The 21,475-nt window shown below is 43.6% G+C and overlaps 1 protein-coding gene across 5 annotated transcripts in view; it reads right to left on the bottom strand.

The window, feature by feature from the left end:
* Positions 1-21,475, bottom strand: part of CACNA1E (calcium voltage-gated channel subunit alpha1 E) — a 465,592-nt gene that overhangs the window by 211,210 nt on the left and 232,907 nt on the right. For all 5 annotated transcript variants that reach the window (XM_084785552.1, XM_084785556.1, XM_084785554.1 and 2 more), the window contains exons 6-8: positions 9,217-9,320; positions 8,232-8,384; positions 6,964-7,145 (exon numbers count right to left, since the gene is read on the bottom strand). In XM_084785552.1, the coding sequence (XP_084641678.1) occupies positions 6,964-7,145; positions 8,232-8,384; positions 9,217-9,320 (439 nt within the window). The remainder of the gene's footprint in view (positions 1-6,963; positions 7,146-8,231; positions 8,385-9,216; positions 9,321-21,475) is intronic.

Raw genomic sequence — 21,475 nt, 5'->3', positions numbered from 1 at the left:
CACAACAGCAGAATTACTTCAAAGAAGAAAATGGTGGCTTTTTCATTAGTCCTGGGATATGGTGGGATTTTTTTTCAACATGCTTGTATATCACACACCTGCGCAAAAATTCAATGAGGCAAATAGTGAACAGATGTTAACAAATTTAACAAATACTAACTGTATGGCTAGAAGGCAGGATAAAAGACAGCTACTGGAATATACTAACGGATTTCTGAATAGTGAAGAAGGTTCTCATGAGGCACCCAGACTCTAAGTTGCCTCTTTTGCCAAAAAATGCCTGTAACACCTTCAAAGACATCTTCCCTCACAGTGGCTCAGAGCATCCTGTGCAGAAGCAGGCAAACTATAAAGCTGGAAAAGCAGCACAGTTCCAGGAATTTCCACATGTACCTCTGTATCAACAGCAAGTGAGAACAGAAATAAGCCCAGATACAGACATGAAAACAAACAGAAAACCTGGACATTCACAGCAAAAACCTGAATAACTGCAGATGGGGACTGAGAATCTCGGTAGTCAGAATATTAACCCTAAAAGGAAGAAAACAGTTCACAAAACCAGCAGTTAGCAATAAAACAAGAATGACAAAGAGGAAGAAAACTCAGGTTAGAATCATGAGAGAGTTGATTTTCTTGGCCACGGTGTAAGAAGGAACCAAACTGATGCCATTTTGAATAAAACTTCCATTTTGAATAGGGGCCAAGTAAAGTTTAAGTTCCCAAGACCTGGGTAACTGACATTCTGCTTGGCAGAAAGAGACTTGTATGTGGGTACCTGACATCCTGGTTGGGAAGTCGAGACATGAGCACTAGGCAAGTCACTCCATCATAGTTGAATAACTCAATCAACGGGAACAGGATAAGTGTATCACAAAGACATGATCTTAAGGAAGCCCCCATCCCTAGATCCTGATTGGTAGAATAACTCAGCACAGATATTTGTGGATTTCAGACTTAAAAACTCTCTACTGTTCTGACTCAGGTCACACTTCAGCTCCCAAGTCTGTTCTGCGGCCCTAATTGATATCGGTAGCAGCCTGGGTATAATACATTTTTGTCATCTGCTTAAATACTTACTAAGATGACTGTTCAAAGAGGTAGTCGGCTCCAGAGTCTGTGCTGTTGTCCCTGACTGGTCAGTTTTTGCTGCCTAATTCAAATAAAGCCCTTGCTTTGCTGGACTCTTGTGACTGCTTGGGCTGTTTTGGATTTTCAGGCCCCAACAACATCTAGTCCCAGTGAAGAGGAATAAACGTTTAATATTCAAGCCAAAGAAACATTTGCTGAGTGAACTGCACTGATCAGGGAAAGAACATGCTGTGTTGGAAAGGAACACCTATCAGGTTTGGGATAAATAAAATCAATTAAATTAGTAAGTGTCAGGGAGAGTTTGTGAGTTGAGGAGACCTTTGGGAGCTGTAGTGCAAATAGGTAGAAGCAGCCAGCAGAACCAAACTGTTTTGTGTTCTTTCTACCCCAGGAAGAAGGAGAGCCAAGAATACAGTGGGAATTTGACCGAGCAGAGTTGAAATGTTGGTAGAGACTAAAGTAACCTTGAAGAAACTCTTGAGTTATCCCTTACAGTCTAGCAAGGTAATGAGAGAAGACACACACCAACGAGGCTAAGAGTGGTCAATGGCAGAGTGATGTAAGTCCACCAGAGGTGCTTACAAAGAGTCTGTATAGTGGAAAGAAGACAATAACCTTTGTGTTTGTCCTACTTGGCTTTAATTGTCATCTGAGATGGGAATCTCAATTGAAGGACTGCCCAGATTGGGGTGGCCTATAGGCGTGTCCGTGAGGGATTGTTTTGATTATTGATTGTTATATGAGGGCCAAGCCCCCAATGGGGAGCACCATTCCCTGGGCAGTTGCCATAAAAGAAAGCTAGCCAAGCATGGGTCTGTAGGCAAGCCAGCAAGTGCCTTCTACTTCAAGTTCCTGCTTGAGTTGCTACCCCAACCTCTCACAGTGATGAACCATGTCCTAAAAGTATAAGCCAAATAAATCCTTTTCCAAAGTGACATGCTTTTTCTCATGATGTTTATCACAGAAATAGAGAGGAAACTAGGGCAGCATTTTAGATAAAATATTTAAAATGAGCCCTCATGCTTGAGAGCTCTTTTTTTTTTTTTTTTTTTTTTTTTTTTTTTTTTTTTTGTAGAATATGATATCCATGACTATGGCTCTCTTGCTAGTCTGAGTATAACTAGGGCCAACTAGTCTTACATACTTTTTGCAATCATTAAAAATAAGGGACAATGGAATGGTAGATAGAAGTTCCCTTTTCTTAACTGATGAAACACAGAAGAATTGGACCATCCCAGAATGAGAAGTAGCAGGAAGTTGTGCTGGCTGTTTCTGGTCATCAACTTGACTACACATGGAATTAACCAAAACCCAGGCAGGTGGGCACACCTGTGAGGGATTTTTCTTAATTAAATTGCTTGATGCAGGAAGAACCCACCTTTAATCCAGATAATTTGGAGCTGGGAAGATGCACCTTTAATCCAAGCCACACCTTCTGGTAGCAGCATATATAAAGGACATGGGAGAAGAAAATTTGTGATCTTTGCTTGCTTACCCTTGCTCTTTCTGGCAAGTCCATTCCTTCCCTAACATTTACACCTACTTCTTTGGGATTCTAGTGTAAACTGAAGACCAGCTGAGACATCTAGCCTCATGGACTGAACAACTACCGGATCATTGGTTTTTCCATTGTTGGATTAGCTGGACCACAGCCTGTAAACTACTCTAATAAAATGCCTTTATATATATTTATACCATCAGTTCTGTTCCTCCTGAGAACCCTGACTAATACAGAAGGGAAATCAATATATTAATGTCTGCATTTATTAGAAGATTTCAGTGTAAAATAGCAAGACATGCATACTTTTATTTATGATATTAAGTTGATCAGTTATTCATAGTTAATTTGATAGTGCATGTTAAAGTTATTTTTGTAAAACTTTGTTTCTTATAGTTTCTCTCTTAATCTGGCTATCACACAAGTAACTGAGATTCTTTTATATTTGTTTAATAGTAAGCTTCACAACACAATAAATGAGCAGTTATCACTCTATTATTAATACTCTAAGCTAGTTTGGTTTCCTCATAGCATACATCTCAGAGATACTTTCACTTTCCTTGTTCCAGTTCCTCTCCTGATCTCTTCTGGACTTGTGCCCTTGGCTCAATCCCCTACTTCCTCCTCTAACTCCTCCTCCTCTGGCTGGCAGGAAGTCCAGCCCTATTCTCTCCCTTGCTCAGCGATTGGCTGTAAATTGCTATATTGTCATGCCAGGGGACAATTGAGGAAGGAGATTCTCAGAACAAGAACTGCAACCAGATATGGGAGGTACAGAAATCAGCATTTGAATTACACAATAACCTTATGTCTACAGTGTATAAGTAGCATGTGTGTGCCATCACAGAATCTAAGTTTAAATCACATAAAACATTCTTGAGGGAGGAAGAGGATCGAAACATTCACAAAATAAGCAAAATGTAAACAACCCACCCGTAAGTTCTTTCTCTGAACTTATACGCTCATTTACAACTGTGAGAGTGAGGGCACTGTCTAGCCAACCATGCTGTCTGCAAGTTGGCGAGGGAGCTTCAGGTATGTAGTATCCATGAATTGTCACTCATGCCAAGGTGGGATTTTCAGTGCTTCCTTGAGTAACCCATGCTCTTAAGTGACTCCTAACTCACTCACCTGCCAGAATAAACCCCAATGAACTCATTGGTTTTCCAAGGTTAAAAAAAAAATCCTCAAGTATGAAACTTTTCTGCCAGTTTTTTAGGTGCTCATATCTGTGTTAGCCCTAACAATGAGCCTGCCAGGGAGAACAAACACACAGAGGCAAACACACATTTGTCTATACCATTTCAGCTGTTATCTTTCCCTTCCCCTTTCCTTTCAAAGATGCATAGTTAAATTTCAACAAATAGAAAGCTCGTATATTATAATTTTACCATAGTCAGTCCTATTTTCAGTGGTCCAAAGAGTCGGTCTTATGGAGCCTGCCCCAGCAATGACAGGAGGCCCAAGTCAGCAAGGTGTGCCCAGCTCCTCTACACAGCCCTGATTGGGTCTTGCTTTATACCAGCAAGGCTGGTTTTGCCCACCTAAGGCTGGTTTTGATGGCTCTCTAGAAGAATACAGACTATCTTTGTCCCACTCACTGAAAATTGAGTGTCAATTTTCTTTGACTTCTCCTGAATCAAGAGGTAGCTATGTACTTCAATACGACTGTCACCCCTGCCTATGGTGTCTGGGGCCATGCCCTGCTCCTAGCTCCAGTGCCTGGGAAGGTGATTTTCTTTTCAGAGTATACAAGAGTTCTTTCTGCCTATTTGTAGCCAGATATTTTGGAGGAACCAACCTCATTGCTCAACCAGTTCCCCTATGCCTGGATCCAACCATCAAGGCTAGAAGGATGCTTCTGTTCAGTGGCTAACAGGTTGGGCTTCAGAGAGAGGCGTGAGTCTGTGGCCTTAGGAACTGGTGTGATGAAAGGATTCAGAGGATCTGTAATTGACCTCTTTTCCTCCCTGCTTGCTTCATGGAGCAAAACGACAGGGGAGAGCTAGGTCACCGTCGCTTCGCGTAGCCTCTATTGCTACAACTGACAGATAACCAGAGAGATGGGAATTTGAAGAGAGAACCGTGACAGCAGGGATCACGCCACTTCCCCCGCCCCAACTGCCATCTTTCTAGTGTTTCAGCACACAGTGCTAGACACAGAGCATCTACTCAGTCAATCAATAGATGTAGAAATAAGGAACGAATGAACAAATGAAGCAGTGTAAGCGTGGTGAGTGGCTCATGCGTCCCCCTCTTGCAAGCTTTGGTACCACCTGATCAGAGGATTGGCAGATCACACCTGTATCCTCAAATGCAACACCTCCTTTTAGGCTTTCCATGCATTTATCACATCACTTAGGTGAGTCTACACATCTAATTGAAGTTCATCACATTCAAGGCCCCACAAGTGACACCAGCCACTGCAGGGCCAGTGCTATAATTTCCTGGCTAATCTTAGTGACATTGCCTCAAGTGCCTGTCCCCACCGAGCTTGTCTCCTCCTTCCTGCTGCCTCCCACAGCTAATAGGAATCCCAGAGCATCATCTGGGGTTTCTGCCTCATAGTAGTCTAGGACTTGCTGAGCATCGCCTGGTTCTGGAAAAACCTCTATCGTACCCTCTGGGATGTTAGCACAACAGCCTGTAACTCTTTCCTGCTAAATTTCTCAGCTCTACCTTACTCATCCTGTATTAGTCATTTCCTGGCATCTGTAGAACATAGGTGTCCGGACCTCCCATGGATACCAAAATCTGAGGTTTCTCAAGTCCCATATATAGCACAGTATTTGCATATAACTGTATCCAAATTTCCATTGCTTTAAAGCACTTATCTGTTACTTTAAAATGACCAATACAGTGCAAATGCTATGGAAATAGTTACACTGTAAAGTTTAGTGACAAAGATGAAACTGTCTATAGATGTTTGGTGTAGGTACTGCCACCCTAGGGCAGATTACTTACTGGCATTAACCTAACAAATTGTAGAAAGTTTTGCATCGATAGCTGGTAGTATCCATAGATTAAATCAAAGATCAAGGGGACTGACTGCAACGGCCAATTTCTAAGTGCCTACGTGGATAGGTTTCATACAATCTTTGTTCTCTGGGTATCAGGTTTCGTTGAGTCTCTCCCAAAGACACAGCTTTTCCTTTCACTTATCCTTCCAAAGACTGAATTCTGTATAAGTCACACTGGGCCCAGCTAATAAGTTTTGTGGGATCAGATTAACAAGATTCAGAGATGACCAGAAGAAAACAGTGGGCACCTTGAGTTAAAGGCAAGTGAAGGGAGTATGCCTAAGTCAGATCGTAACTCCAAAGGCATCTACTTTGGCCACCAATGGCTGAAAGCAAAGACACAGAGCATACAGTTCTTCATAGACACCTTCCCCAGTTAGTCTGCCCACACTGCTTCCTTACACTACATGTACATCAAAATATATACCTCTCCCCAAGGCTCATTACTGAGCTTGGACTCTGCACCATGCCTTGGATGGCTTATAAACATCAGACTCTGGAAGGCAGAAGAGATATCATGGTCACTTTGTCTAGCTTCTGTCTCCTTGCTGGAATCCCCAGCATCTCTATCAGACAGCTGGACAGCTTTGTCTCATACACCAACTCAGAGCCTCCTCCCAACAAGTCTGACCATGTGAATTGCCAAGGGCTCCATTCAAAGCACCGCTCACCAATTAGACAGAGCTATCCAAAGTCAGAATCTCCAGGGCAGGAGCCTAGGCACTCGAATTTTCAGGGAACTTTCTAATGAGTCTCACAATTAGCCATGCTTTCTCTGGGCATGTAATGCAGTAGTTTTTGACAGTGGCTGCATATTAAAATCAGCTAGGAAGCTTTAAAAAAAATGTCAACGACAGGCCTTTACCCCTAGACATTCCCACTTAATTGGCCTGGAGTGAAGCCCAGGCAGTATAATTTTTAAAGCTCCCAGCTGACTCTAATGGGCCGCTGGGGTTGAGAACCACGGTAACAGCTTTCCAATCTGATGGTGGGCCCTTTGGGGACAGTAACTGAGAACCTTGCACCTATTAAAACACCCCATAATGCCCCCACTACCATGTGGAGCCAAAACTTTCCACAACAAGGCAATCTGATTTAACTTGTTCCTTCACCCATTGACAGAACTACAAAGTGCAATCTACCAATCACAATAAGACACGTACATACTTCCACTCAGCAAAATACTGAAGGTAGTGGGGGAGGGGCACATGATCTGCTAGGCTCTTCTAGGTTCTGAAGTTGAACAGAGACAAGTCCAACTTCTCTCCAGACTTTCCTATTCCGGAGGAACCAAAATAGCACCAGAACTCCACCGTATGCCCCCCCACCCCACCCCACATGTACCAGCTCACTCACATTGTACAGCACAGTGGTCCACCCTTCCATAGTGATGCATTGGAAGACAGTCAGCACAGCAAAAAGGATGTTGTCAAACTGGGTGATTCCGTCATTAGGGCCGATCCAGTCCTTACATTCATAACCGGCCGGGCAGCCCTGTACACCGCACGGGTGGGGAGGATCAAATCCCTCTAGAATACCTGTAGATATATTGGAGAGTGGGAGACAAACCATGTGGTGTTTAGCATGAACCGGAAATTGATCCTAGGAAGCCACAAGCAAGCAATTCTCCTGCCATAGACAAGACGCTTGGCCATCTTATCTCAGCCCCTCTCCTACCTTGGGCTCTCTAAACACCTCAGTTCACACTCACGTGCAACTCAAAATGCCTCTAAAGAAGTCTCTATCTTCTTCAGACCCGAAGCGCTACTTTGGCCTCAGCTGCCATGGAAATTCATAGGGCTGGTTTCCACAGAAGCCACCGAGGTAAGGGCAAAATCGTGTTGATTTGGATGAACCTTGTTTTTTCCCTAGGTTTCTCAGGGACAGTTGTAAGCCAATGTTTGCTTTATCTTCCTAGCCCTTTGCTTTTCAGGCATACATTTTTGGTTTTAAACTAAAGATAAAGTAAAAATCATTTGGAGCTTCTTTTCATAAAAACATGGTACTTATTCAGGATTCCTTAGCTTGCCCTTCACCACTCCCCAGCCTCCTCCTTGACTTTCTTCCTAGAGTATACTACTTAGATTGCGAAGAACAAACAAGACACAATGGGAATTGGGGTTTTGTGTATCCCATAATTCCCAAGGCACAACTGACAAGCCAAACTCAGAGCTCCCTCGGTTCTGAGGGAGAGAGGGGGCAAATGTGAGGTGGAGCACAGAAAGGAACTCTCTTTGCAGATCCACCCGGCCCCCCATCTGATTCTGGTCTCTGGGGTCTCTCTGGTCTATGGATCAGGGATACGTTCTATAGAGTATTTATTCAGACTGATGGTTTTTGGTGTGTATTCTAAAAGCCCTCTAGCCTGGATAGACAGTCTGAGACCACCTATCTGAATCTTTCTTCCAGCTACAAACAAGGCTATGTGTTTTGCAATACAACTGCAGGGTCGACCTTTAAGCTTGATGTAACTCAAATATGCATTAGGAAGTTTCTGACTGTAATTCTCGAGTTGGGATAGAGTATACTTTTACAGCAAGGCTCTAAATGCTCTCAAATTATTATGCTCATGACCAAAGAGGAAAAGAAGCGGGGACACAGAAGACAGAAAGCAATGGCCTTACCTGAATTGTTCATGAAGCACGCCCGATGCAACTTGCCACTGTAAAACTCCAAGCCAATGATGGCGAACATGAGGATGGCGAAGAAGAGCAGAAGGCCAATCTGCAGAAGAGGCACCATAGCCTTCATGATGGACTTTAATACAATCTGCAGGCCTAGACAGGAGGGAGAGAAGGAAGCAGAGCCCTCATTCATTGCCTCCTGACACGATGGGCTTGTCCATCCTCTCCTAGTATTCCATGGGGAAAGAACCATTAATCCTGACATGACAGGTGCTATCCATAAAGAGATAACCAAGACAAGTCACACAGAAGACTGCCATCACCTATGTCCCTTCTCCTTTTTCCTCCTTACCATTCCTTGATCAACTGCCTACATACTGCCCTCCTCTGTGTCCTCCATGATAACATATATTTCTTTCATGGATTAAATTCATTAGACTGAGTTTCTTACTCAAAGAGAATTAAGCCAATTGCTGCTAGTGTACAAATCCTACAAAATAGGGGCAAAGCTGATCCTTTCTATTACTCTCTCTCAGATCCAGCTCCCCACCCACTGAGAGAAGACCACAACACTGATTAACAAAGCAATAGCCTTTGACAACACATAGAGTTTTTAACATTAGGAAACTGAACCACTTATTTCAGCAGATAAAACTACACATATATAATGATTACAATTACATAAAAATACATAGGGAAAAGGGAATAAAAATACATCAAATTAACATTTACTTCAGAGTGATACAATAAGGAATGGTCTTCATTTACTTTCTGTTGTTTTTATTTCTTGATTTTTAAAAAAAAGCTTCCACTGTTATTTAAATATAAGAAAATGTTAAATTTAGAAGGACAATGGTATGCCCAATTGTTGCATGTCCAGAGGCTTCCTTCCAAGAAGAACTCTTTCCTGCCTATCATACGTTGTCTGACACCCTGGATCCATTGAGGATACTGGCCAATCAGAAAGAAGAAAGTAGGTTCTCACTAGGTATTCCTGACACAAGCTTTAAGGGCCTCAGGACACGCACAGCCCGGAGGGTCCGCAGGTCCACGTGGGTGTTGAAGTGGGTTCCCGCGGTGGCCAGGATGCTGCAGATGGAGACACAAAAGAATCAAGGTTACCACAGCCTGTCTGTTCCCTCCTGTTTCATGGGGAGTCTGGGCTATAGCAGGCTCTGCCTGGAAAGTACACAAAGCTAGTGCCAGCTGTATGTGGGCGCACCTGGGCCTGGGTGAATCACCAGTGGCGTTGAGTAGAATTAAATATAGCCATATGGGTTTCACTTTGCAAAGGAAAAGTTACCATCATACTGGAGTCTTAGTCCCAAATTATAAGCAGAACACATGGTCTCCAACATAAGACCCGCACCTGAACCAAGCCTGGTCCCTCACTTTGCTCTCTGCCCCTTGCAACATTCCTTCCCTTCCTTTCCTGTAACCAGGACCTTATGTTTTCTATTTCAAGGTCACATGTTCGTATCTCCTGTTCTCTTTAGGGAATTTGTCTGGGTTAACTTCAGTGAAGAAATAACTTATTCCCCTCCTCCTTGATATTCAGAATTCTTATCAAATAAGTAATTACACTGATGTTCGTGATGGGAGCTATGCCTGTGGTCATTATACATTAGTAATGTGTTTAATAATTGTCTCCAAACTATTTTTTTTAACCTGGATGGGTTTTCTTTGCTTTTTTTTTTTAATTTTTAATTTAATTTTATTAATTTATTCTTATTACATCTCAATGGTTATCCCATCCCTTGTATCCTTCTATTCCTCCCTCCCTCCCATTTTCCTTTTACTCCCCTCCCCTATGACTGTGATTGAGGGGGACTTCCTCCCCCTTTATCTGCTAATAGAGTATCAAGTCTCTTCTTGGTAGCCTGCTATCCTTCCTCTGAGTGCCACCAGCCCTCCCCATCCAGGGGACGTGGTCAAATATGAGGCACCAGAGTCATACCCCAGCTTTTCTTTTTTCCACCTTCTACAGCCACACCCAGGAACACACATGTACACACACACACACACACACACACACACACACACACACACACTCATCCACAAGAATACTATCAGACTGTGTATAGCAAGTATTAAGACAATGCTTTGCATGTCACCTAACCACAAAGCAGGTACTTTGTGGGGATAAAGACACACATGTATTTGGGAGTGATACCGCAGACAACTAAGTGTTAGAAGAATTAGGTTTAAGTCTTGGCCCAAAGGAGTATCTACTTCATACAAATGACTCAACCTCTAGGTGCACTTTCTTTTTCCATCTATAAAATAGAGGGGTACAATGACCTAGTTTTAGATATAAAATTACACTCTGTTAAAGATGAAGACTGCTCTGGACCAGGCATGGTGATGCGTGCCTGTAATGATTGCACTTATAAAGCTGAGCCAAGAGAACTGCAAGTTCAAGGCCAGAATCGGCTACTCAGTGAGGTACCATCTCAAAAAAAAAAAAAAAAAAAAAAAAAGTCTATGGAAACTACAAAGTGTATAACTGACATTGTTTCTCACACGAAGGTCAATAATATTGATTTAAATTTTGCTAGCTTATTCTTTGTTTTGTGAAATAATACCTTTTACCCCTTGTAACTTCTCCAAGATTAGCCCCTCTATTTAGAAGCAGTGGGAAATGAGTCATTTGGAAAACTGCATAGTAGCAAGCATGGCTGATTTAACTATTCGTTAGCCTCTCTGAAAGACTTCAAAATGTAGGCAAAGAGAACCACGTGAAAGGTCTTATGGCTCTAGGAAGCAATGCAAGACCAACAGGTTCTGAGAATGTCAATCCAGGATGGCATAGTCAGAGAGATGGTTGTGAACACACAGCTCGCAGCCGACAAGCAGCCTCGACGCAGAGGAGCCCTCCCGATATCAGCAGCGTTCAAGTGCACAGTGCTGCCCAGCTCACGTTAGGACATGGAGAGGAGGCTCGCACTGGATCGCGTTATTGTAATGAGTGGTAGAGACTGCTTTCAGCTTTGGGATTTTACACTTTGGACTGGGGAAGATGGCTCAGTATGTAAAATATTTGCATTACCAGTACAAAAGAACCTGTGTTCCAATCCCCAGAACTCTTGGTAAAAAGCCAGGTGTGGTAAAGCACACCTGTGAGCCCAGAGATTGTGTGAGATGGGAGGCAAAAAGCATGTGGGTTCCTGAAAGCCCAGGGGTCAGCCAGCCTGTCTCAAACAGGGTGTAGAACATGCTTTAGGACCAATACATGGATGTTGTCCTCTGACTTCCACACATAAACACCACGAGAGCTCGTGCTTGCACCCCCCCACACAAATAACACACCCACACACCCACACACACACACACACTACATATATAAATATATTATGTAATTCTGTGCTCATACAATTAATAAACAAAGTACTCCTACTTTTATAAAGAACATGTGCTAGGCAAGCTTTCTAGGCGTTCTCCATCTTTCTTGACCTCGCAAGTCACATAACATCATCTGAAAAGAAGAGGGCACAGGGAGCAGCATCTCAGACGCTATGTGTGGTTCTAGCTTACAAAGTCAGAGGAGGACACTGGGAAGGGGGTGGTGTAACTTATAGAGAGGAAAAGAACAAAGAGAAATGTAGAAAATAGCACTGAAAAAAAAATGACAGAAATAGACAAAAGGGAAAAGAAAGAAGAGAAAGAGGAAGACACTTCAAGGATATGTGAAGGAAAACAGGCCCATTGCTCTGCATCCCCCTTGAACAAAGGCTGGACTCAACACCGAGTCTCCTGGGCTGCCCAGGTGCGAGACTCCCTTCCACCGTCTCTCACACAAACACAGTGTGTGGAATCTGTTCTGCTCTGAAACTAGAGTCCTGTTTCCTAGGATACCCAGGTACTCAGATGTTCTTTTGAATCACACAAAGAGCTGCTGGAAGTGAAAATTTCCTCCCCAGGCCTGGGTATGACAGGTATGCTTTGGAACACAGAGGCAGAGGCAGAAGCCAGTCTTAAGAGAGGGCGCAAACACACCATCAGAGGCAGACAGGAGACTCCAAGAGAAGCAGTGCGAATGTGGAGACGCAGGCAAGGAGGAACATAAGAAAAGCTAATGGAGAGGCAAGTGTCAGGGACACACGGAGGCAAGCTCACATGACAAAGGGCATATGAGCAAAGCTAACAGGAAAGGCAGAGGAAAGGGTGTGTTATTTATCGCAGGGACTCACAGGGACACGTTCACACTGCCACCACCAAGTGTGCTCTTTACTGAACCAAATGCACACTGCGAACAACCAACTGGCCCATGTCCTCAAGCTCTTTTGTGGCTAAGAAATGTCCTTTTTCTTCCAATGCAAGAAGACGATCGACAGAACTTTCAAAACATACATAGCCCCTGCCTCCTTCTTAATTTCTATTGTTCACAAAATCTTTGAGGGCCAGAACTGTACCTTGGCTCCCCTGACCACCTGCTAAAATCAGAAGCAATGGACTCACCGAGGGCAAAGTTAGTTAGGGAAAGGGGCCCTGCTCTGGCTCCCGTTAAACCTAACGCCCATCTCCGTCAATGCTTCACATCGTGGAGGAGTGTGGCATTCTTATCCATCCCTCTCCAGGCCTGAGCCACTTAATAGAGCCATCTGTACTCCCAAAAGAGTCAACTTCAGAGTCCCCTGTATCCTCAAACCTACCCTCCTAGTTACTGAACAGATGCCTGATGGTCTGAACCTGGTCTTCACGGACAAATATTAATGAATTTGCACAGAACAATAACTGATAGAGGCCATGGATATCCCCAAGCTTCCCGATAAGAAAATTAAAATAGCAAAGCTGGGATGATACTCAGACATAGGTATGTCTGAGCATCCAGGAGTACACCAGGAACCCATCCTCCAACATCCAAAGTTTGATGAGGATCTTGTAATATACTCCTAAGACTACACACCCAAGCAGGACCCCACAGGGCAGGATGTCTTCCATAGGAATGACAGAGGGAGGGAGGGAAAAGGAGGGAAAGAGAAAAGGCTAGAAGCTTCTTCTCTAAGCCAAACCTAAGTGGTGATGTATATACGGCTCTATCACATCAAATGCAGGAAGACAGGGGGAAAGGAAATGGCTCTTGACACTTAATGCAGTGGAAGAAATCACACAGAAGATATAATTACAACACACCATGAGGATTCATAACAGATGTTTAGAAAACACTGGGGTGGAAAATACATAATATTTACTATCTGCCAGCATTTTCAAATGTTATATCATTAAATCATCAAAAATCTCCTAATGAGACTGTTGTCTATCTTTCATTTCTATGAGGAAACCAGGCTCAGAAAAAGTTAAATGGCTAAAAGAAAGTCAGTTCCCTTACAACAGTTACATCAGCCCTCATCCCGTTGTGGCATTTGCCTAGAAGTGCTCAGCAACACTATTCCAGTATGACTCCCAGTGTCACCATGTTCTATCTCTGAACACATAAATGAATTTGATTCCTTTCATCCCAAGGCCACAAACCACCAAGTGAATTGCCACTGGTCCCTTTCAGGACCATTAGAATCCTCTCTGTATCTTTCTCCATCACAATAAAGTTGCCTTAATGGTAGGTAGTGTCTGCTGCAATATTTATACACATAAACTTGGACACACACACACACACACACACACACACACACACACACACACACACACACACCTCAAAACCAAGGATAATAGTTCAATTCTGAGTTAATAAAAGCTTAAGCTCTCTGCTGTCCCAAGAGCCATATGTATGTGTGCAGAGGCTCTGTTTCCCATTTCTTTTCACCTCACAGGCACAGAGCTGATGGAAAATTCTGTTTAGAGGCGTACTTAATTCCTACAATCTCCCACAGCAGAAGGCAGATGACCAGAAATACACACAACACGTAGCACACACAGTCCAGTTCAGTAATTGTTCCGGGCTGGCTGTCAAAGCTTAGCCCTCTCCTCTAATAGTTTGCTTTCTGCTGTCAGCAGCGAAGAAGGTAGCGAGTGGATGCTGATATGATCCTGATGATGACACAGATGTCTTTCTAGCCATGGCAACCACAGTGGCACAGAGAAGAAGAAGAAGCTGGAAGTGATGCCCTGGACAATTAGAACTTAGCCATCTCTCCCAAATCAGTCACCACCCATAGACCTTCAGTGTTTGGTTCCTTTTGACCTCGGGATATTTTCTTAGTCTCCTTGCCAATCCAGGTCAATAGTGTCTTTTTTTTTTCACCGACATCTTCTGCTGTTCACTTCCATGTCTGAAAATACCCTGCAGCAGTGGGCTTATGTTTAGAATTGCCAGATAAAATATAGGTTGCTCAGTGAAACTTGAGTTTCACGTAAAGAACCAGAAATAGTCCTTAGTACAACTAAATAAGTTTAGTGCAGTTTTTTAATAATGTGTGGGATATTCAATCTTTATCTAAAATCTGGCATTTAAGTTAGACAGTGCTCTGGTCTGAATGTAATGTGCCCCCCCTTTTCCCCCACAGACTCATGTGTCTGAACACCTGGCTCCCAGCCAATGGCACCTCATGCAGAGAAGGGAGAAACTTTTGGAGGTGAAGCATCATTGGAGGAAGTGGGTCACAGAGCTTGGGGTTTGATAGCCTGACCCAACCTTCTGGCCACTGTCTGTTCCCTGATGACAGATGTGGTGTGACCATCTGTCTTATATCCCCTGCCATGTCTTTCCTGCCATGAGAACCTGTGTTTCTCCTTAAACTGTCAAGATGAAACAAACCTTCTCTCTTAAGAGATGCGAAAGGTAACTAATCCAACCAAGCCGCTTACAGCTCTGTTGGCTAAGCCTAGATGTGACACTGAGGTGGTGCCGAAGTTTGGGTCTGAAATTCCCTCAAGGCCTGTGTGTTCAAGGGCTTGGCTCCTATCTCATAGAACAGGCAGAGCCACTGGGAGATCTGAGGCCACTGATGGTACGCCTTCAAAGCACACTGTAGAACCTGGGTCTGTTTACTCTCTCACTTATCATTTACCATGAAATAAGCATCACATTCCACCATGTATGTATGGTATGTGGGTGTACACACACACACACACACACACACACACACACACACACATACACACACACATACACACATACACACACAAACACACATACACACACACAAACACACATACACACACACACAAACACACACACACAAACACACATACACACACACACACATACACACACACACAAACACACATACACACACATACACACACACAAACACACACACACACAAACACACATACACACACACACATACACACACACATACACACACACACAAACACACACACACAAACACACATACACACACACACACATACACACACACACACAAACACACATACACACACACATACACACACACAAACACACACACACACAAACACACATACACACACACAAACACACATACACACACACATACACACACACAAACACACACACACACAAACACACACACACACATACACACACACACACGCACACGCACACGCACACGCACACGCACACTACAGTCTCATTCAATGTCCAAAAGTAGTGAGTCCAGCTGATCATGGCTCAATTGGGAGCCAGATGTTACTGTGTGAAGAGCTCCTTCATTAGTTGCCGCCCAACCTTCAGCAAGTGTGCAACCATTTTCTTTGGAGACTAGTCAGAAGCCAGGAGCCTTTAACATAGGCCTAGGCTTGCCACTCAACCTCTAAAACTCACCTGTCTGCTTCTGCCCATAGAACCAAGAAGAAAGAGCTACATTTGCTTTTGAAAGGCACGCTGTTCATGAAAGGCTAATGTTGGTATAAGGTGTCAGGTGTCTAACAAGTCCACATTAGGAAGAGACCAGAACTCAGGAAGGGATCTAATTCAAGTCAGATGTCCAGCACAGTTGAGTTAGACTGTTATTACTGTGGACAGTCCACATATGCCATGGTACATTTAGAAGTATTCTATCATCCAAGATGGAATCATTGGTTCCTTCATTTCTCAGTGTGCTGTACCTCCAAAAGGGCAACAACTTGTACTATGCCTTTCCCTTAACTTTTGTGTCTTGTGTTCACCTCTTGCTCCATCCTCCCTCCTGCTTGGACCACCTCTTCTATGCCTTGTCTTCCCTATCAAGACAAGACGTTTCAGGCCTTATATCCTAGTCAACACTGCACACTTCCATCTTGGGAAATGAGTGAAGCACATAGTCACTCCAACCAAACTAGCTACTTTCAATTCTATCTCCACCACAAGCCTTCAAACGTACGTAATTGCTATTCTGAGATACAATATTCTTACGTGAAAAATGGGGACAAAGCCCTGTTAGGAAGGTTATAAATTTTATAAGCTAATGCTTGTAAATTTCTTTACATAGTACTGATTTACCACATTGATTCTTGAGCATAAGCAATGGAAATAAAATGTAGCTGTCTGAAAGGTGAAACACTTTTAGATGATCCGATCCCCCACCAAAGAGGTACCAGGAGCATACCAGGAGATCACAGAATTGAAAGAATGCCAGAAGACGACTCTGAGAAATTCAGAAAGCAGGAATCTTGGTGTGCTAGGGATGGCCAGGTCCTATTCTAAGAAACCTATGAATGTCATCTTATGTGACTAAACCAGCTTTGCTAGGAGTTAAAGATTTTGATACAGAAAGAATATTCTGGAATATACGATGTTCTATAAATGCAACGGTACATCTGAGAAGATGGCGGAGAAAGACTTGTCCAGGGACATGATGTCAATGGAAGAGCAGAACCAAGATGCTATCCATGATGCTAGGCTTGAAGATGGAGAGTCTGAAAGAACAGGGAGGCGGGGGATATAACTCCAGAAGCTGGAGAGGATGATGAATTGGATTCTCCCCTTAAGCAGCACAGCCAGGCGAATACAGCCAAGCTGCACTCAGACAACCTTTTACCGTTTCCAAGGTGAACAAGAGTCCGGCAAGAAGGCACATAAAGTAGACTCCCCACAGGGGAGATAAGAGCCATATAAATACAAAAATAAATTACAATTTCAAAAACCAGTGTCTACTATCGCCTGATTCACGCAAAGCACCTGACAAACTGATAGTGCAGATAAGGAGGAGAAAGATTGTTATTGGTTTCCTCACCTATAAAGTGAGGTGACCATAAAGAAAGGTTTCTCAGCCTCCTTCTGGCTTGAGACCTGAGTCATAACCTGTCCAAGTGGAACCATCCTCTGTGGCACTCAGTTACCTGCTTCCCAGATCTTAAGCAAGAGTCTGATCATTTCATGGAACATACAGGCATCCATGGCTTGCATGCCTTTGAAAAGAAGTCTAGTGGATGACAAATAGCTGGGTCCTTGTAACTCAATTCAGAGCCAGCTCCTTGATGGCAGGAGATGTCTCTCTGTTTCCAACCACTATAGGCCCTTTCTCTAGCAATAGGAACAGTGGGACCCCAAAATCGCCCTGACTTAAGGGTCTCTCTGGGGCAGAAAGGCTAGACTCATGCACGGGAGATGTGTCTATGTGCCTGTGGCAGTTATTTAATAATCAGAGATCCAAACCAAGGGCACTTTAACCACACATGTAAATCATTATGATCCATCAAGAATCCATTGAATTACATGTAATGCTATGCTCTTCATTTCCTTTAAATACATTATGGGAAGTGTGATTCGATTTGGGAATCAATTTCTAGAAAATTTATTTCATTTTATTGTTTTAAAAAAGAAGAAAGAATGCCTCATTTATTAAATTTTTCACATAGAGACTATTCAAAGGGGGAAAAAAATCAACTTAACCAAAATAGATTAGAGGGAAGTCAAGGAGGCTAAGAATGAGAACGCCATCTGACTGCCCAACTCTCAGTCCCAGTAAGCAGCCTTCTCCTCCTCCCCAGCGGCTATGCTATAGGCCTTAGATGCCATGGGGTAAGCTCCATCTCAAAGCCCAAGACCCATGCTGTGGCCACCTGAGGACTACTGAGAACACACACTGGCATTCTCACAGGGGCCAAGACGGAAGAGGAAGTTGCCCTCATGACACTTAATGCAAGATATGGTTATAGTGAGTAGGAAGGTCAAAGGTGAGCTATGGGTAGGGGCAGAGGAAATGAGGACAGAAGAAGTCCTCCAGCACAGGAAGAGGCATACACAGAAGCAGCAGCAAGCAAGGCAGGGCATTAGCATGGCTAATGCCAGAGTGGTGTGGCTAGAAACTGGAGAGTCAGGGAGAGTGGGGAATGACGGACCATTCTGCAGAACTCAACAAGGAAGACCTCATGAGATGTGTTGGCTTGGATGGAGGCTGACCATGTTCCAGGAGCTTTGGCTGGCGGTCTTAAATGTAGAAGCAGCTACATCAGCTAGCCACAGAGCCACTTTGTATTTAAAAGAGTTTTCCTGCTTGAAGGTGTCTCACTTTATCTTTAACCCCAGACTCAATTGCTACAGCCAGGGCCTTGGACTTGGTCTCTATACCTGAATTAACTTGTCTCTGGTAGGAGGAATCTCCTGTGGTCATGTGTTGCGCTGGGTTCCAGACTCGCTGTGTATGGCCCTAGATCAAGCTTAACAAGTGGTCCATTGTCATAAGCAGTGATTGGTTTAGGAATGGCCAGCTCATGCCTCTGATCTATAAGGGGGGAAAGAGTCTTCAGGACTTCAATTAACCTATTACAGAACAAAGTAGAAGTAGAGTATATACATAGGTGATTTTTTTCAGACCCTTTTGATCACAGCTTAGTAAAAAGTATATTTTACAATAGAAGTAGGATGACATAAAATAATATTTACTCTATATGTGGCAGACTTGAAATTTTCTCTTCAATACTTCCTTTCTTATGCTTAATGTTGATTGTAAACAAGTTCATTTCACAGCCCTCTAATAAAAATGACCCGCAGTACCTCTGAACCAGGCCCCTCAATCCAGGATACCGCGCTGAAAAGGCCCAGCAGATCAGTGTGAGTGGCTGATTGAACAGAACCAGGACTCTTCTTGATGTTTCTCTCAATCAAAACATAGCTTACATTGAATGGCTTTACTGCTGTGTTCCAAGAGCTGGAGACACAGACAGCATTACAGAAAGAAACTTCTTCCCTTTTCAGGTCCCCGAAGTGAAATGAGTGACAGAATACAGAGATACACACACACACACACACACACACACACACACACACACACACACACACACTTCATAGAATGGTATCTGTTTCTGGTTTGTTTTTTGTGTTCTTTGTGGGTTTTATTTTTCTATTTCACAGACAATAAGTGACAACCAAGAGGGAGGATGGAAAGGCAGGCAAGGTCAGTTTGCCCTTCCCGTTAAGAAACGTCTATGCCATTTACAGGAGGGAAAAAGTACCTCTGATTTTAGCAAAAATGGGAAACCACATATGGAATAGAAAATGTGGTTCCCAAGTTAAGTTTCAAAGGAAAGCCAGTGGGTAGGAGTTAAATACACCTTTGACGAAAAAGGAAAGCCACGGCATAAGCTCTTCTTTTCCTTGCCACTGAAAGAAAGCCCAACAGTCAAAACCATGTCCCACAGGAAAGGCTGTGCTGACATCTGAGGATGGGTCACTCTTGGTACTGAATAGCTGACCTTTGCACTGGAGGATGTTTAGCAGCATCCTTGGCCTCTAGTCACTAGCTATGGGTAGCATCCCTCCATCCACCAGGCATGACACAATGTCTCCAGATATCATCACATGTCTACTGGGAAGCACAGTTACCCCTGGGGGAGAACAATTGACCAGGAAAGAACTCTGACCATCCTCATGAGTATGAAAAAACCCTATTAACTAAGCAAAGGCACCTGTTTCCCACAAGGCCCACAGGGAGGAAACACATACCACAATTAACCAGAGTGAGAGGTTGCTTATATAATTCCAGCCAAAAAAAATTTAACTCTGAAGGATTATCAACTTTGATGGATAGAAATACCCCCACTGCCTTTAAATGCCCTAAATAACTCCTGTGGGGTGCAACAAGCTGGACCAACTACGAAAGGTGCCTTCTCCAATGCTAGAAAACTACAATGAATGTATCTATTTGACTAACTTATCACAAGAGAAATGGGAATCAAGGTCTACCAAGTTCCTGGTTTCTGTATGCTGACACAGGAAATCAAACCACCAAAAGAGGAGTGACCCCGTTCCTGGCTGTGGTGCAGCCCTTTAATCCCAGTACTTGGGAGGCAGAGGCAGGCAGATCGCTGTGAGTTCGAGACCAGCCTGGTTTACAAATCGAGCTCCAGGACAGCCAGGGCTACACAGAGAAACCTTGTCTAGAAAAACAAACAACCAACCCCCACAGAAAGGGAAAAAAACCAAAACAAAACAAAAAACAAAAGAGGAGAGCCCCCAATCAACATGCAGGTCCCAGAAAGGATGACAAAGACAAAATTACAGTTGTTTCATTGCTTCACAGTACACATCGACACCCCCCCACATCGGTGGCGCTATCTCCATTTCCTAAGTTTGAGATTTAATGCCCAGAGAGAGAAGCTGCCTAGACCAAGGTCACACTGCACTAGTGAATGATTAAATTGAGACTCAAACCCACACATTTGGATTCTAACTTTGGTGCTTTTTTGGGCAGCTACAAAAGATACTAGCTGATAGCTAGAAACAGATCCCAAGGGTACACCTCTGTGATAAGTGCTCCCTAGGATGGCTACAGAGCTGCCATTCTGCAGAGCCTGGTGGTGCCCTCTGATTGCAACATCATACGGAGATGACCAGAACTTTGCTTCAGAGTGCTGGCAATAAAGAAGAATGGCTGCAGAGGGGAATTCCACAACATAAAAACTCACTAACAGAAATGCATGTTCTTTAGGTTGTTTTTCTAGTGGTGGTAAGAGAGTTCTACTGGTCCTCCACCTACATGCTTTCTGCCACTTGCTCCAGGCCAGGAACAAGCACTTGTGAGATGCTTGCCAGGCACAGAGCAGAACCCCGGGCAAGAAGGAAAGCTTGGCTAATAATAAACCATGGGGCAGCCAAGTTCCTAACATTGGCTTTGCTAGAATGTGCTAGTGAACTCTACTGTCAGGCTCTAGGGGCAAGCTATGCAGCCCACCACAGCCCAGAGTGTGGCTACCTGTTGCTGCATGGCCAGTACCTTCCACTCTACCAACATTTCTCTGCAGCTCTTCCTCAGACTGTAAAATTCTCATGTAATATTGCAGGCCACAGCAGGCTGGAGGATGGTACTTCCTTCCCTGGGATATTTGGACATACACAATAGAGCTCAGCTATCAGCTTCCGAAGCAGCTAAAGCCATAAAGCAAAC

Source organism: Acomys minous, assembly GCF_964271855.1.
Source record: "Acomys minous genome assembly, chromosome: 1".
NCBI classification, from domain to species: Eukaryota; Metazoa; Chordata; class Mammalia; order Rodentia; family Muridae; genus Acomys; species Acomys minous.
This window is presented reverse-complemented; position numbering and strand designations above follow the sequence as displayed.